At 35.8% G+C, this 16,171-nt stretch overlaps 1 protein-coding gene across 1 annotated transcript in view; it reads left to right on the forward strand.

Annotated features, from left to right (window-relative positions):
• Man2a1 (mannosidase alpha class 2A member 1) overlaps window positions 1-16,171 on the forward strand; it is a 161,209-nt gene that overhangs the window by 62,629 nt on the left and 82,409 nt on the right. Inside the window, exons 6-10 of the mRNA XM_070036027.1 lie at window positions 1,277-1,450; window positions 4,653-4,839; window positions 9,099-9,276; window positions 12,377-12,579; window positions 15,328-15,510. Coding sequence (XP_069892128.1) covers window positions 1,277-1,450; window positions 4,653-4,839; window positions 9,099-9,276; window positions 12,377-12,579; window positions 15,328-15,510 — 925 coding nt within the window. The remainder of the gene's footprint in view (window positions 1-1,276; window positions 1,451-4,652; window positions 4,840-9,098; window positions 9,277-12,376; window positions 12,580-15,327; window positions 15,511-16,171) is intronic.

Raw genomic sequence — 16,171 nt, forward strand, 5'->3', positions numbered from 1 at the left:
TAAAAAGTAAAACTTCTAAGTAGAGTTCAGTATTTCTGTCTGTCCATTTTTGAGAGTGATTTTATAATTATTTACCTGAAATGCAGAAATCTTATAACTAAACTTCTTTGTGCTTGGGCATTTTTTTTTTTTTTTGAGTTTTCACTCCATATTCTTGGCCTTCTGTGATCCTGATTTTCCTTTTCAGTTTTCTTTGTTTCCTTTCTGTCTTTCTGTTATTCCTTAGCCTTTGTTCTACACAGATCTTTATTTTTTTCCCCTGCTGCTTGCCTTATTTAGTGTTATATCTATTTGAATGTTAGTCTCTATAACTAGAGTCAAGATCAAGGTTAACTCATTTTTGTTTTCCCGAGGCCTTTCATAATTTTAGGTATATGGAAATGCTAAATCAGGGTTTGAATGAAAAAAATCACACACTTATGTCAGTGTGTAAGTTATAAGTAGAGGTCTTATTTTTATGATCCTGAATAATTAATAAAGGACCAGAGTTACATAATGTTAGATGGATAATCTTACCTCATTAACTAAACCATGCGTTTTTTTTTCTCATTTTATCCTCTCTTGAACAAATATATCTTTAGTTGTTAGGTGAATATGATCTATATTTGAAAAGTTCTGTTGAAAGAAAGCACTAGCTTTCTGTCCTGAGACTTAGTAAAATATGGTAAATAGTTGTTTTGGTCTGTTTTATCACTGTATGACAACATGAGGGCTTTTGTAGTTTTTTTTAAGATGTAAGAAGCAGGCTGAAAAAAAAATCCTTCATGTTAGGATTATGAAGGATAAGTTGAAATGACAGAATAGTAAATTAAGTTTCCAGGTTGTCCAGCCCCACAGAGCTGTTAGATCTGAGGATCTGAGGTTAGACCCTGATTCTCTCTCTCTCTCTGTCTGTCTGTCTGTCTGTCTGTCTGTCTGTCTGTCTGTCTGTCTCTGTCTCTCTGTCTCTGTCTCTCTGTCTCTGTCTCTCTGTCTCTGTCTCTGTCTCTGTCTCTCTGGTCTCCACTGAATGGTGTACCTTGATAGTAGCCATAGAGTGCTTAATTCAAGTCTAACTAAACATGAGTGAGCATTCAACCTGTCTTGGTAACCTGCAGTGTCAGAATCCTCTATATCAGCATGTTCATTGATAATACTTCGCAAAGGGTAATTCTGAGCTGATCTTTTATCTTCTGAACCAGGGGACCATAGAACTCTGGTGCATCTGAATGTATTGCACCTTGTCTTTATTATGCCTATTAATTTTAAAAATAACATTTGTTTTCTTTATCCACAGGTGTGAAACCTCGGTCTGGGTGGGCCATTGACCCCTTTGGACATTCACCAACAATGGCTTACCTTCTCAATCGTGCTGGGTTTTCACACATGCTTATCCAGAGAGTTCATTATTCTGTTAAAAAACACTTTGCATTCCATAAAACATTGGAGTTTTTTTGGAGACAGAATTGGGGTATGTTGTGTTTGATGGATGCTGAAGATTCCACTTTACTTTGATGTCATAAAGGTTGTGAACTCAAACCCTTGGGGTTTTTATTTGGAGTGTTAGTCTTGAAAATCAGATTGCCTAAAACTGCCTACAATTATTTTCCAAGGTATTTGTGTCAGATTCTGTTGAGCAGTGGTGTTGATGTTTATCTCTATAGAATCTTTTTTATGCCTGAAGTTAAGTAAGTAAATATAAGGGGTTAGTGTTATATGAATAATGCTTCCACTTCTGTTTGAAAAGTATGTTTTGCCACAAAGTTGAACACACATTAGAACTTACAAGGACCTGATTGATTCATATGCAGTGGGTGTATCCTCCTCCTGTCCATCTGCATTATGTAAGCATTCCTGGGTAAGAATTCCTCCTTTGGGAAGCGTACACATATCACATGCATCACTGGTTGGCACTTGATTCTGTAGATACATGTGTGTTCCAGTGGTGCACGTCAGCATGACTTTATTGAGGAGAAGGGATAGGGTTTATTCCTTCTGAGATACTTTGCCTTTGCCAATCCCAATTTAATCCAGAACACCTTATTTTTAAAATTTATTTTTATTTATCAAGCCATTCCTTGTTACATGCTTTATAATTTCTCATTTAGCATTTCTACTGTCCTTCAAATTAGCTTCTATATTTTCCCTTTCTCTGGTGAAGCAATGAAGTCTTAGGTATGTGAAGCCATTTTTGAAAATTCAGTTTGAATCTTGTATGCAAGTTCCTGAATCCCAGGCTCCCAACTCCATTGAATTTTTAGTAAGATTTCATTAAGCAGTTGCCATGTTACATGGTGCCTGCTTTCCTATGAGATCCACCCTGCTTAGGTGTTTCAGAAAAATGATTTGGAACCTAGATAATAATGGTCTTATAGGAAGTTTTTTAAGGAAGCAATTGCCTATGAAATCTTTTCACTGCAGAAAACTAAACCAGTAGGGGAGACAGCACCTTGGAGGGGGGTGATCAGAAGCAAAGGATGCAAGGAATTTATTAATTTGAAAAACAAAAGACTGTCAGAAGAAATCCTACATAAATAATTGTGCACATTCAAATTGCCTATAAATATTAATTGGCCAGAAATTTTAGTACTTTGATGTATTTAATACTGTGTTAGGAAGGAATATAGAAAGTATTCTTTTATGCATATGGAAATTATAGTCTTAACTTGATAGAATACAGACATAACTAAATGTAATTAAATCTCTAAATGAACTGTTAAATAGTAGGTTGAGAGGAAAGGTGTAAGAAGGAAGGAGGGAGTTACCACTGGATCTGGGGCTTATACAGTCAGCTTGTGTGTACACTGTAGTCAGTATAGCTGCATCTTTTGTTGTGGTTGTTGTTGTTGGTCATGGGGCTTGAACTTGGGGTCTGGGCACAGTCTCTAAGCTCTTTTGTTCAAGGCTAGCCTTCTAGTTCTCCCACTTTTAGTCACAGCACATTTCTGATTTTCTGGTGGTTAATTGGAGATAAGAATTTCACGGACTTTCCTGCTTTGGCTGGCTTTGAACTGCGATCCTCAGATCTCAGCCTTCTGAGTGGCTAGGATTACAGGCGTAAGCCATCGGCACCCAGCTGTAACTGTATCTTTGTAGTCATGCTTACCAGTATGCTTCAGTGTAACTTCTGCCTGCCCAGAAATACACAGGTTTTAAATGTTTAAAAGAATGTACCAAAGAAGTGTTAATTATTTCAACTAAGGGGTAAAAAGTAATATGCTAAGAATTCTCTGAGATATTTGAATATGTACTTAAAATTTTTTTATGTGCTGTCCCTGGGTCTTGAACTCAATGTCTAGGTGCTGTTCTTGAGCTTTTGTGCTCAAGGCTAATGCTGTACCACTTTGAACCACAGCTCCGTTTACAGCTTTTTTTGATAGTTAATTGAAGATAAACATCTCATGGACTTTCCTGCTTGGGTTGGCTTTGAGCCACCATCCTCTGATCTCAGTCTCTTGAGTAACTAGGATTACAGGAGTGAGCCACCAATGTCCAGTTTTTAAAAAAATGTTTGGATATTAGGAAATGTTTGGATATTTAGGAAATGTTTGGATATTTAGGAAATGTTTGGATATTTGGAAATGTTGGGATTTGGATTCTTTTTGTTTTTGTTATAAAAGTAATACTCACCCATTGTTAAAAGTCAGAAATCCACACATACATAGACATGGGGAGGTGTTTAAAGGTCAGGATCTCACACACAAGGGTAACCACTTTTCATACTACTTAGGGCTCGGCATAGGCTTCTGATCTCACCAGGCAGTGGCTTCATGTTAACACTGAGATTTTCACTGAAAGCAGTTCTCTGTCAACTCATCATTGCTGGCTTCCATAACTTTCTTGTTTACATTATACTTGACAATTGCTTTTTCTTTTTCTGTACTTATTTCTTGGTGACAATTCATGTTGACTCATTCTTGATGACTGTCAGAAGTAACTCCATGAACTTTTCTGTGTTGCACTTTCTTTTTTTTTTTTTGGGTCCGGTCGTGGGGCCTGAACTCTGGGCCTGGGCGCTGTCCCTCAGCTCAGCTCAAGGCTAGCACTCTACTACTTGAGCCACAGGGCCACTTCCGGCTTTTTTTCTTTTTGCTTATGTGGTGCTGAGGAATTGAACCCAGGGCCTCATGCATGTAAGGCAAGCGCTCTACCACTGAGCCACCTTCCCAGCCCCCTGTGTTGCACTTTCCCTCTTCAGAGCAAGAAAGCAAATAGACATTTGTCCAGTGTTTATAGTCCCTAGTCCTTTGTTCCTTCAGTTCTCCCTTTTACTCCCTAATTCTCTCTTCACTCAGCCTTTGTCATTCAAGTAACAGCCTCAGTACACCCTGCAGTGGGTTCAGCTGTGGCAGGATCTGGCAGACATCAGTGGACATGGTCATGATTTTATATGAAGCAGTTGTAACTTTTCCTTCTGCTCAGTTTGTGTCCTTCCATATCAGCAGATGCTGTGTCATTGTGGGGCATATCTATCTGTACTATATTTAGATAGAAAAGGTAAACAGAATCTGAAATGTGTATCTTCCTTCACACTGGGACATATGTCCTGATAAAGAGGCTGTTGATTTTGAGTAAAGCTCGCAATGTATGTATGTATAATGTAATGGCATTTTGGATAGCTTGGGGAAATAAATCGTGTAAATATAGGTTTGTCTGTTGGCTTTTTATTTTAGATCTGGGTTCTGCAACAGACATTTTTTGCCACATGATGCCCTTCTACAGCTATGACATCCCCCACACCTGTGGACCTGATCCTAAAATATGCTGCCAGTTTGATTTTAAACGGCTTCCTGGAGGCAGATACGGTTGTCCTTGGGGAGTCCCCCCAGAAGCAATATCTTCTGACAATGTCCAGAGCAGGTATGAAAATACGTTATTTCATAAGCAGCCATTCAACTGTGAGTTGCTTAAGGGTAGAGTAAGTGGGTTTCAGTAGCAGCATTATTCTTGTTGTGAGTATTCATTCAGACTAGATCCAAAACACCTTAAAAAATGCCACATTCTCCACTGTACCTCTTTTGTGTTATAATTTAATAGAAAATGAACAATGGCAGATCAATATACAGTGGCCACCTATAATACACTATCATTACCATCTCCTGTGCCCTCATTATAAAAGCTTTCTACTGTGTTTGATTGATTTCATACACTTTTGTTGATAATAAAACTTCTGGTCCCCATTGTCCAAATTGGTAAGAAAAGCAGCTCAACTGCAAAAAACCCATTTGTTGAAATGGAGCACATAAAGACTGCAATTATCTGTGCCCTTAATAACAATTGCAGTAATAGCGAATGCCGCCCAGCTCTGGTGAATACGTATCTTTGCATCATTCTGATGTTTTTGACTTACAGAAAACCTTAATTAGGAATATTTATGCTTATATATATTTAAATAAAAATCAAAGGATGAATCTTTTTTTTAGAAGAAAGTTGTACTTAGTGAAAGAATTTCATTAAATCAAGTTGTGTACTATTACTAATTTTGGTGCTTTTTAAGTTTAATTTCTTTATTGAAAAATTAGAGGTACAGGGCTGGGAAGGTGGCTCAGTGGTAGAGTGCGTGCCTTGCATGCATGAGGCCCTGGGTTTGATTCCTCAGCACCACATAAGCAAAAAGAAAAAAAGCCAGAAGTGGTGCTGTGGCTCAAGTGGTAGAGCGCTAGCCTTGAGCTGAAGAGCTGAGGGACAGTGCCCAGGCCCAGAGTTCAGGCACCACAAGCGGACCCCCAAAAAAAATTAGAGGTACATAATGCATTAAAATAAAACATTCTGTTGTTATATAAAAAGATAGCATTCTGCTAGGAAAATAATATAACTTTTTAATTAATTAAGATCTGTGCACTATCAACTCTATCAGAATATTGCTTTAAAAATATATGTGAGGAAGAAAGTAAGGCTGGATCTTTTTACCTTGACATTATGACTTTATGTTCAACAAACCTGTAATCAATAAATCCCACTGTGAACCTCTCAGTGTGGTAGACACCAAGGTATTTTAGCATTCCAGCCCTCTGGAAGGTATGAGATGTCCTTTACAAAATCTAGCTTCATTCAGGCACCAGTGGCTCATACCTGTAATCCTAACTACTTAGGATGCTGAGATCTGAAAGTCACAGACAGAAGCCAGCTTTGGCAGGCAAATGTTGAGGCTCTCATCTCCAATTAACTACCAGAAAAACAAGAACTAGAACTGTGGCTCAAGTCATAGAGCACTAGCTTTGAGCAATAAGGTCAGGATAGCGCCTAGGCCCTGAGTTCAAGCCCCAGGACTACCTCACGTGTGTGTGTGTGCGCGCGTGCATGCATGCGTGCATGCGCGCGCACACACACACACACACACACACACACACACACACACAATCTGGCTTTATAGTTGTTTTGGAAAATTGTGTAACTTTAGAGATTGATGTGATTCAATATTATGGCTCCTACAGCCATGAAAACAATTGAGAACCTCTTAGCAACCTGCTCTCTAGTGTCAAGCTTCTCAGGTATAAAGAACAAGCTTGTATTTTATGTACTCGAAGTTGTAGTAAAAAGGAATGGCAGAGTATATGACCTGTCTATTTGAACAAGTAGTTGTGTTCATAGATATTTATACCACTCCTTTCAGTTCAAATGGTGGTGGTTGGGGCTACCATGTAATTAGCTGGATGTTTCAGTTGAGGAATTGTGATATACCCATAAGTATGCAAAACCCTTATTCTGTATGGGTATTGCTCAGAGTACCAAAGGTGCATTATTGGATTAAAATGCCATTCTGTGTAATCCTTTTGTTGTCTGACCTCCAGGAATATACCTGGTGCTTGTTCACTTGCACTGGTTCTAATGGTGGTTTCCAGGCATCTGGGTACATTTGGATGAATGACCCTGTGTAACACTTGTATAAATTGTTTTTCTAAGTTATTATAAGTCTTGGAATCTTAACCCTACTGCTTGTTTCACATCCAGATTATTTATATATATATACACATATGTATGTATGCAGATGACATATTTTGATATATCCAGTTCAGTGGTGATAGTTTTTTGATATACTCTGTCAACAATTTGCAAATAAGGAAATACAGTACTTCATTAAGTTTATTTTTTTTTTTTTGGTCTTAGGATCATAGTAGATTGGGCTTTTTCCATTGAGTAGCAGATAATTTGATATTTGAAGGACTTTGTTGTTGATGGTGGTGGCTAGAGTTTACATTTTTTACCTGATAGGGTAAGTGAGGAGCAAATTGTGATGGTGAGCAAGTCATTTATCATTTATTAATTCAGCTTATGCTTAGTGAGAATCTACTATATGCTGGTATTACTGGACAGTGGTTTTTGCCTTCCTAGTGTTGATAATTTCTGAGGAGGAGCGTAAGAGTTCACTAGATGTCAGATTTTAAAAAGCACAGGCAGTAGAGTGCGTGTACTTTCTTTTCTCCAAAGCACAAATGCACAAGTGCCCGCACATGTGCGGGGGACACACACACACACACACACACACACACACACAAGCTTTGATATAAACTGACTTTTTTACTCTTATTTTGGTAGTTTATTTTTATGTGATCAGTCTCATTTATGTGTGTGATATTGTAAAGTTAGTGTTGAATAAATGTGAAATGTTATTAAATTAAGAGAAAAGATGAAATATTCTACTCAAGAAAACTCCAGGCTCAGATGTAGCTTAGTCAGTGGCACAATGCTTGCCTAGAAAATCATTGTCCTGGGTTTGATTCCGAGTATTAAAAAAAAAAAAAGAAAAAGACAAACACTGTCACTACATGAATGTGAAAATTTAACATTTGCAAGGCAACTTCAGAGATTAAATTTTTTTTTTTGGGTCCGGTCATGGGGCCTGAACTCTGGGCCTGGGCGCTGTCCCTCAGCTCTTCAGCTTAAGGCTAACGCTCTACCACTTGAGCCACAGCACCACTTCCGGCTTTTTTCTTTTTGCTTATGTGGTGCTGAGGAATCAAACCCAGGGCCTCAGGCATGCAAGGCAAGCACTCTACCACTGAGCCACCTTCTCAGTCCCCAGAGATTAAATTTTTAAAAGACCCTATGGGGTTTTTAAATATCATTAACTAATTTTTCATAATTTTTATAAAACACCTGTTTCTGTTATTATTTGCATGATTTATGAGTTGAAATTTGGATAATCCTTGAAATGAAAATTAGAATGTTAGGTAAAAAATTTGATTTCTTAAGCGTGGGCCCTCTAAACCCTGTGGATTGCTCTAGGTTCATCTGTTCATTTAATTTCACTTTCAGAAGTGTTTCCTCTTAGTTTTTGTTACCAGACCTCCTTCAGACAGTTCCCAACTTAGCTTTCCCAAAAGGATTTTTTACAGAATGCCAAACATGAAGCATCAAAGCTGTTCTTTGTATCTGCAAGTTATGTTTGGTCTTTTGAGTCATGGATAGATCCCAAGGAAAGAGAAAACAAAGTAGCTAATTTAACTCTAGAGTGTTACCTGCTGATCAGTATTGAAAGAGAAAATCGTGAAGATCATAAGATAATTGGTGACAGATGTTAAGTAAGTTGGTGTTTTTCCTTTGGAAAATGAAATATTATTGTGGGTATAAAATGTTATAAGTTAAGATCTTTTGATCATGTACCTTTTCCTATTTAATCAGGCTATTAATTTTTTTTATTAAATTGGAGAAAGGAATAGTAAAGCAAATCAAATTTCCAAGTTGGTGTAGATGAAAATTCTTTTGTCTTCTTGGACTAATTTATCTTAAAACATGGGCTCTTCGGGATCTAGTTGTTTTGGTTGGGTTTCAGGAAGACACTGGTGTCCGAGTCACTTTGTTGTTGTTTCTTTAGGGGTAATCCATTGGAAAACTATCGGCTTTTTTTTTTTCATCAAAATAATTTGTGACTATTTAAATTGGATAATGTCTGGTAGTCAAAAATTGGCCTTACAAGTTTTACTTGTTTTTTTTTTTTTTTTTTTTACTTTTTTATTTAGGAAAAAAATTCTCTATTTTAATAGTAATTAATTAATTAATTTAATAAACAATTTCTCTGAATTTATTTAAAAGATAAATGATTTTTCCAAATTCATTGCTGCATTACATCATTGACATCTCCTTAATATAACCCATTTCTCCCCTCCCCTTTTTTGTAGGGCTCGGATGCTACTAGATCAGTACCGAAAGAAGTCAAAACTTTTCCGCACCAAAGTTCTTTTGGCCCCACTGGGAGATGATTTTCGCTATAGTGAATACACAGAATGGGATCTTCAGTTCAGGAATTATGAACAGCTTTTCAATTATATGAATTCGCATCCTCAGTTTAAAGTAAAGGTAATAAGATAATATTTATTTATAATACCATGTTTGACTCTGAGTCTTCATTATGAAAAGAGTCTAGAACATGCTATCCATCATTTCCTTGTCTGAATCCTAGTTTTAAAATATGTCATAAGTATAAAGTATAATTAATTAGAAAAAACATCACATCCTATAGTCAAACTTCTAAAGTTAAACATTTCTTACAACTTCTTGGGAATGAATGAGGCTTTTGCTTTTTTTTTTTTTCAGTTCAAAATGTGTGTCTACTAAGTCGTGCTTTTCAGGGAAATCTTGTTTTTCTGCCACCATTGGAAATTTATTGTTTTTCTCTGAGAATTCTTTCCTTCTGACTTTTGTAGTTTGGCAGTCTCAAATGAACATTCCATGAATTTTACAAACATTTTGTGTCTAGAGAATACACTTTTTCTTAAATTAGAAGACCTCTAAAATTAAGCATTTACTTGTTTCTTACTTTTTATATGAAAATTTTTATGCAAATTTTATATCTCCCAAAGTTTTGAGATACCATACATAACCTCGTTCTCTTCATAACCTATGGCTCAGCTCCCAAATCTTTTTTAAGCAAAAAAATTCATTTTTATTGGGATGAAAGATACATTTTATACATGTTTATTGTATAATTTGGTGGCATCAGGTGCACTATAATGATAATCACTACCAATTTCCATAACATTTACAACTCCCAAACTGCAAATCTCCCTTATCCCATGTCCTAGCCCCTGATAACTCTTACTTTTTTCCTTAGTTCATTTTTAATTGCTATATTTCATTTCTTTCTTTTTCTAATTTTTCTTTATTGTGAAAATACTGTACAGAGGTTACATTTACATCAGCAAGGAATGAGTACATTTCTTAGCAAGCATTGTTGGCTCTTCCTTTGTTGTTCCCCTACCATCCCTTCCCTCCCACCTCCAAAACTCTACTCTTTCCCTCACCAAACCCCTCCCTCCCCCCTCCCCCCGCCTAAATTGTAAAGTTCATTTTTCAACATACTGTCTTGTACATCTCATTGTTACAATGGGTCAGCCTGTATCTCTATTTAAACATTTTGTTTTTCCCTTCCCCTCCCCAACATCAAATACAGTGAAAACAGGGGTTATAGCATAGGGGAGGGACATACAAAGCAACAAAAAAAAATCACATGGTTGGTACCTTATACATTAGAAACAATAGCAAGAAAGAAAACACCATTTGTGTCCCTATCTTGGGGGTTCATTTCGGTTAATTTCATCTTATCTGGTCATATGTACATAGCTTTTGACCTCTTCTGCTTGTCCCAGACATATACTAGGTATTGCAGATAAGGGAAACCATGGGACCTATGTTTCTTTGGGCCTGGCTTACTTCACTTAATATAATTTTTTCCAAGTCTTGCCATTTCCTAACAAATAGGGCGATGTCATTCTTTCTGATGGAGATGGAGGCATAGAATTCCATTGTGTGTGTGTGTGTGTGTGTGTGTGTGTGTATCACATTTTCTTGATCCATTCATCTACTGAAGGGCATCTGGGTTGGTTCCATATCTTAGCTATGGTAAATAATGCTGCAATAAACATAGTTGTGCTGGTAGCTTTAGTATGGTCATGTTTGTGATCATTTGGGTAAATGCCCAAAAGTGGGATTGCTGGGTCATTGGGGAACTCTATTTGGAGTCTTTTGAGGAACCTCCATACTGCTTTCCAAAGTGGTTGAACAAGGTTACACTGCCACCAACAATGCAGTAGGGTTCCCTTCTGGCCACATCCCCTCCAACATCTGTTGTCATTAAAGTTCTTGATTCTGGCCATTCTAACTGAGGTGAGATAGTATCTCAATATTGTTTTGATTTGCATTTCTTTTATGGCTAGGGAGGTTGAGCATTTCTTCATGTGTCTGTTGGCCATTCATATTTCCTCTTCAGAGAAGTCTCTCTTTAACTTTTTAGCCCACTTATTTATCAAGCAGTTGTTTCTTTGAGGATTTGTTGTTGGGGGATTTAATTTTTTGAGTTCCAAGTATATTTTAGCTATGAAACCCTTGTCCGTTGGCTAGTGAAGATCTTCTCCCAGTCTGTGGGCTTTCTATTGATCTTGCTAGCTATGTCCTTTGCCATGCAGAAGCTCTGCAGCTTCATGCAATCCCATTTGTCCAACCTTCCTTTGATTTGTTGTGTTTCTGGTTCTCTATTAAGAAAATTTTGGCCTGTGCCAAGGAGTTCTAGGGTTTCTCCTATTCCTTCCTGTAATGTTTTCAGGGTGACTGCTTTGACTCAGAGGTCTTTGATCCATTTGGAGTTGATTCTGGCTCAGGGTGATATATAAGGTTCTAGCTTTAGTTTTCTACAGGTGATTAACCAATTTTGCCATCAGCTCCCAAATCTTTAAGCCAAGACCACCGTTGTTCCCCTGCTCTCTTCCTATGATCATTTAGCAGCAGATCTCAGATGTCATATAATTATGTCTGTAATGTTTTCAGAGGATATCTCTAAATGGTAAAGGTTCTGTCTAGTATTTATATTTTATGCTAGTATATAGTAATATAATAATTATAAATAATTATAATTATTATAATATATAATAGAGTTATATACTGGTTATTTAAATAATTAGTTAAAAGAACTGTTAATTTGAGTAGTTGCTATTCTCGTCATACTTAATGTTTTAGTTTACTCATTACAGAAAAAGTGTACTTTTTAAATGAATTGTTATTCTTAAAGTCTCTTACAAAAACTCAAACTAGAGGTCTTTTAGGTTGCATGCAACTTTTTTTTTTTAATATATAGTTTCTATTCTACATACGTTTCATTCATCTGTGTCCAGGTCTTTGAACATTTTAAGTTCTAAAGATATATATGGGATTTTCCTGTTCACATATTTGTAGATCTAAGTAGTACTCCTTCTAACTGCTTAGGTTATATATGTTTTCTCTTAGTTATATTAAATTCGACTAAAAGAAAGTGTTGCTGCTATTTTCCCCCCTGCAATTTATGCTCATTTGAAGTGATAAGCACAACTTAAATATTTATTATTAAATTTTCCTTTCCATGTGATAAGTAAAACATTATAGGGCAGAAATTAATATAAATTGTAAGTTTTTATTCTTTTTTTACTAGATACAGTTTGGAACGTTATCAGACTATTTTGATGCACTGGATAAAGCAGCTGCAACTGAGAGAACGAAAGATCCATCCATGTTCCCTGTTCTAAGTGGAGACTTCTTCACCTATGCCGACAGAGATGATCATTACTGGAGTGGCTACTTTACATCTAGACCCTTTTACAAACGAATGGACAGAATTATGGAATCCCACTTAAGGTACATTTACCTGGAAATAGAGACATTTCTCTGTTGACTTTTTCCATATAGCCTTTACCTAGAGATGTATACGATACATTCTTTATCTAGTGCTATGGTAGACTTAAAGTAATAATGAAATGCTGATACAATCAGGAATAGCTCTCCAAAATATAATCAAATTATAACATGAGATTTTTTATTCTAAAATTCTGGAAGGAAGGAGGAAGAATCATTTATCAATTAGATTTCTTTTTGTATTTGTATTCTCTGTTTTGTGTCTTTATAATTAATTCACCTATTTTTTTTTGAACGGCTGGAATACTAGAAAGGTTTCAAGAAAGTGTTAGGGCTTTCACAACCAGGAGTTGCCCTCACATACACTCTCCCAAACTGCCTTGTATGCATGGGAGAACTTTAAAGACTCATCTCCTTTCTGTTTGAGGCACACTTGTGTAGGTATGATTTTTCTGCTTAGAAGAGATGAGATTTGAAGATGCAGGCAGAATGATTGGCTAAAGAAGTAAGTTTATTCAGAGGAAATAAACTAGTCAGTAGGAACTCTAAGAACATTAATAGAGTACAGGTTAATAGAACTTCCTCCTGTCCAATAGAACTTTGTACAGTGATCAGTTATGTTTCTGTATGGTCTAATATGACCATACAGTTGTTGGGTACTTGAAAGGTGACTACTTGAAAGAACTGATTTCTTCATTCCTGTTAATGTTTTTAGGTTGTACTGAGATTTGAACTCAGGGTCTTGTCCTGCTGAACTAACAATCTAATGCTTGACCCACTCCTTCAGCATGATTTTTAGCTGGTTATTTTGGAGATGTAGCCTCTATGACCTTTCTGACCCAGCTGGTTTGCAGAGTAGCTAGGATGTGTGAGCCACTGGCACTGTGCTACATTTTATATACTTTTAATCAATTTAAGTGTCAGTAGCTGTGTAGCTAGTAGCAATAATATTGAGGAGGATGATTCTAACAAACTGAATCAAATAGAGTTTTTTTTTCTTTTTGTGAAGATGAATTACCCTACAGACTACTAAGACTTGAAAGTAGATAATACTTTAAAGTAAAATGCTTTATTTATATGCCAAACCTTGGTATTGAAAAACAAATTAGATTGTACCAACCCCCTTTTATATACTAGTGGATTCTGAGTACATGATAGAAAGGCTTTTTATAAAATATAGAATTTCTTAAAGTATTTGTGGTATGAAAGCGAAGTATATTTTACCATATTTATTATGGAATTGCTTTCATATATTATAGAGACTCATGCATAAAATGGTCAATTATTATGTTAATCTAAACTTTTTGCGATAAAATGGAATAACTGCTAAATAATGTAGACATAACTTCATCCATTGGATTTGTGATTTTTAAGTGTTAGGTATTTTCCAGTGGCAGTGTTTCCTAACTTATCCAACATATATGACGCATATTGTCTATAGCTGGGGGTCTATTTAGAAAATCCTTATATTTTTAAGCCAAAAAGAAAGGTTATACAATAGTTTGGTATTTTCCAATGTATTCATTTATTTGAAACTGTTTCTAGTCTGAAAATAGTAACGTCATCCTCATTTAAAAATCTGAATAAAAGTAAAAAAGTATAAAGAATGAAATAATTTTAAGATCGATTAAATAATTTGAGATTCTTACAGGATGAATTTTTATTTTCAAAACCATGGATACATATGGAAGATTATTTATTGTCTTTTATTTACTTCCACAACTTAGAGAAATTCATTATTTTAAAACCAAAACAAAATAAAATACTATCAATATCTCATTTTCCTGAATCTTGAATTATCTTAAAGCTGCCTTGGTTTTTCTCCATTTTTTTTCTCTCCATGTGTTTGACAGGTTGAACGTTCTCATCCATTGGATTCCAGCCATATGCTGGTTTTTTTCCCCTCTTTCATTTTTAGTGAGTGTTCAGCTATTTATTAGTGTACATTGAGAATAATAAGTGCATGATATTTTCATGTGCATATAATGTTCTTTGATAATATTCACCTCTTATCCTCCTCCTCTCTCTTCCCATTTCTTCCTACTGCCACTCTTCCTTTTTTCCAATAATCCCCTTCTACTTTCTTATTACATGTGTTTTTTTTTTTTTTTTTTTTTTTTTTTTAACTGCTTACTAAACGTTCCTTGAACCATCTCTTCTGGTAAAACAAACAACAACAACAACAAAAACCCTATAAATCCTAAGCCCTATTCGTAGATGTTCAGAGCTATTCTTAGATGAAGAGTCTTTTTTAAACAAAGGAGAAGTGACATCATGTTAATCATTTTTCATCTGTTTCTGTACTTGTGTGTGTCCCTATGATACTCTCTGGCTCTCATTGCCTGCCTCTCCCCGGCTTAGCCTCCAGCTCTCATGGCTTTACTGTCTCCCTCTTAATGTCCAGGTCTGAGAGGAAGTGGCCTTCAGGCGATGTTCCTGGTGTACATTCTTGCTGCTTAGAGAACAGGGAAGACAGAGACTCTTTTCCAATTCTTATTGCTATGTTCAAAGTTTATTGTGCTGTATATAAATAAATTCTATGTTGCCAATGGGTGTCCAATATCATGAGAACTTCAATACATTAGATGGAAATACCTTGATGACTTTTTAGAAAATTTCATTATTAGTAATTCTTGTATAAATTGTATTGATTTTTTTTTTTAAAAAAGGAAATCAGTGTCATATATTTTAGGCTATATGGGAACAATGTATGTTTTTGAAATAAATTTATGTACTTTCTTATGCCGTTAGGACTGCTGAAATCCTTTACTATATTGCCCTGAAACAAGCTCAGAAATACAAGATAAATAAGTTCCTATCATCCACATACTACATGTCACTAACAGAAGCCAGAAGGAATCTGGGACTGTTTCAACATCATGATGCAATCACCGGGACTGCAAAAGATTGGGTAGTTGTGGATTATGGTACCAGGTAATGTAACTGTAGAAAAAGACTTTATTTTTATATGTAAGATTATGCTAAATGTTTTGATACATAAGATTTCATCTATCTTGAAATGAAGCTGTTAATGTATGTCAGTATATATTATCAATGATATTCCTTCTAATTCAGCAAAACCAACAACTTTCAAAGTTTTACTTTTTCACAAAATTTATTGTTGCATTCTATTTGCCTCAACTTTTTCTCATACTGTATCTTTTTCAAATAGAGTAGCAGAATATTATATACCTGATTTTATTTTCCCTTAAGGATAGCTTGAAAATTGGGTCGTCTTCTTTATCAAGGATTTGACATCAAATCATAGCTAGAATTCAGGAAGATTTAGCCCACTTTAATGGACAGCAGTCTGTTATTTAGATGTTCTTGGATATGTAAATTATTCAAGGGCCCTTCACAGGAAAAAGTTAGGGGAGAAGAGCATAGCTAGGAAACAGAAGGATCTAGAAAGCAAGTCAGGTACAAATGATATAAACAGCTGGGAATGAAGAGAGTGTCTTGATTATTAATATCAAAGCCATCTTTCTCACTGAAGACCCATCGGACAATTGAAGGAGTGAAAGCTCAGTTATTTTATTGTATTTTTTTTGGCTGGTCTGGTGAGCTTGAATTCAGGACCTGGGCCCTTCCCTTA

The sequence above is a fragment of the Dipodomys merriami genome, unplaced genomic scaffold, assembly GCF_024711535.1.
Source record: "Dipodomys merriami isolate MVZ:Mamm:240054 unplaced genomic scaffold, mDipMer1.0.p SCAF_27, whole genome shotgun sequence".
Taxonomy (NCBI): domain Eukaryota; kingdom Metazoa; phylum Chordata; class Mammalia; order Rodentia; family Heteromyidae; genus Dipodomys; species Dipodomys merriami.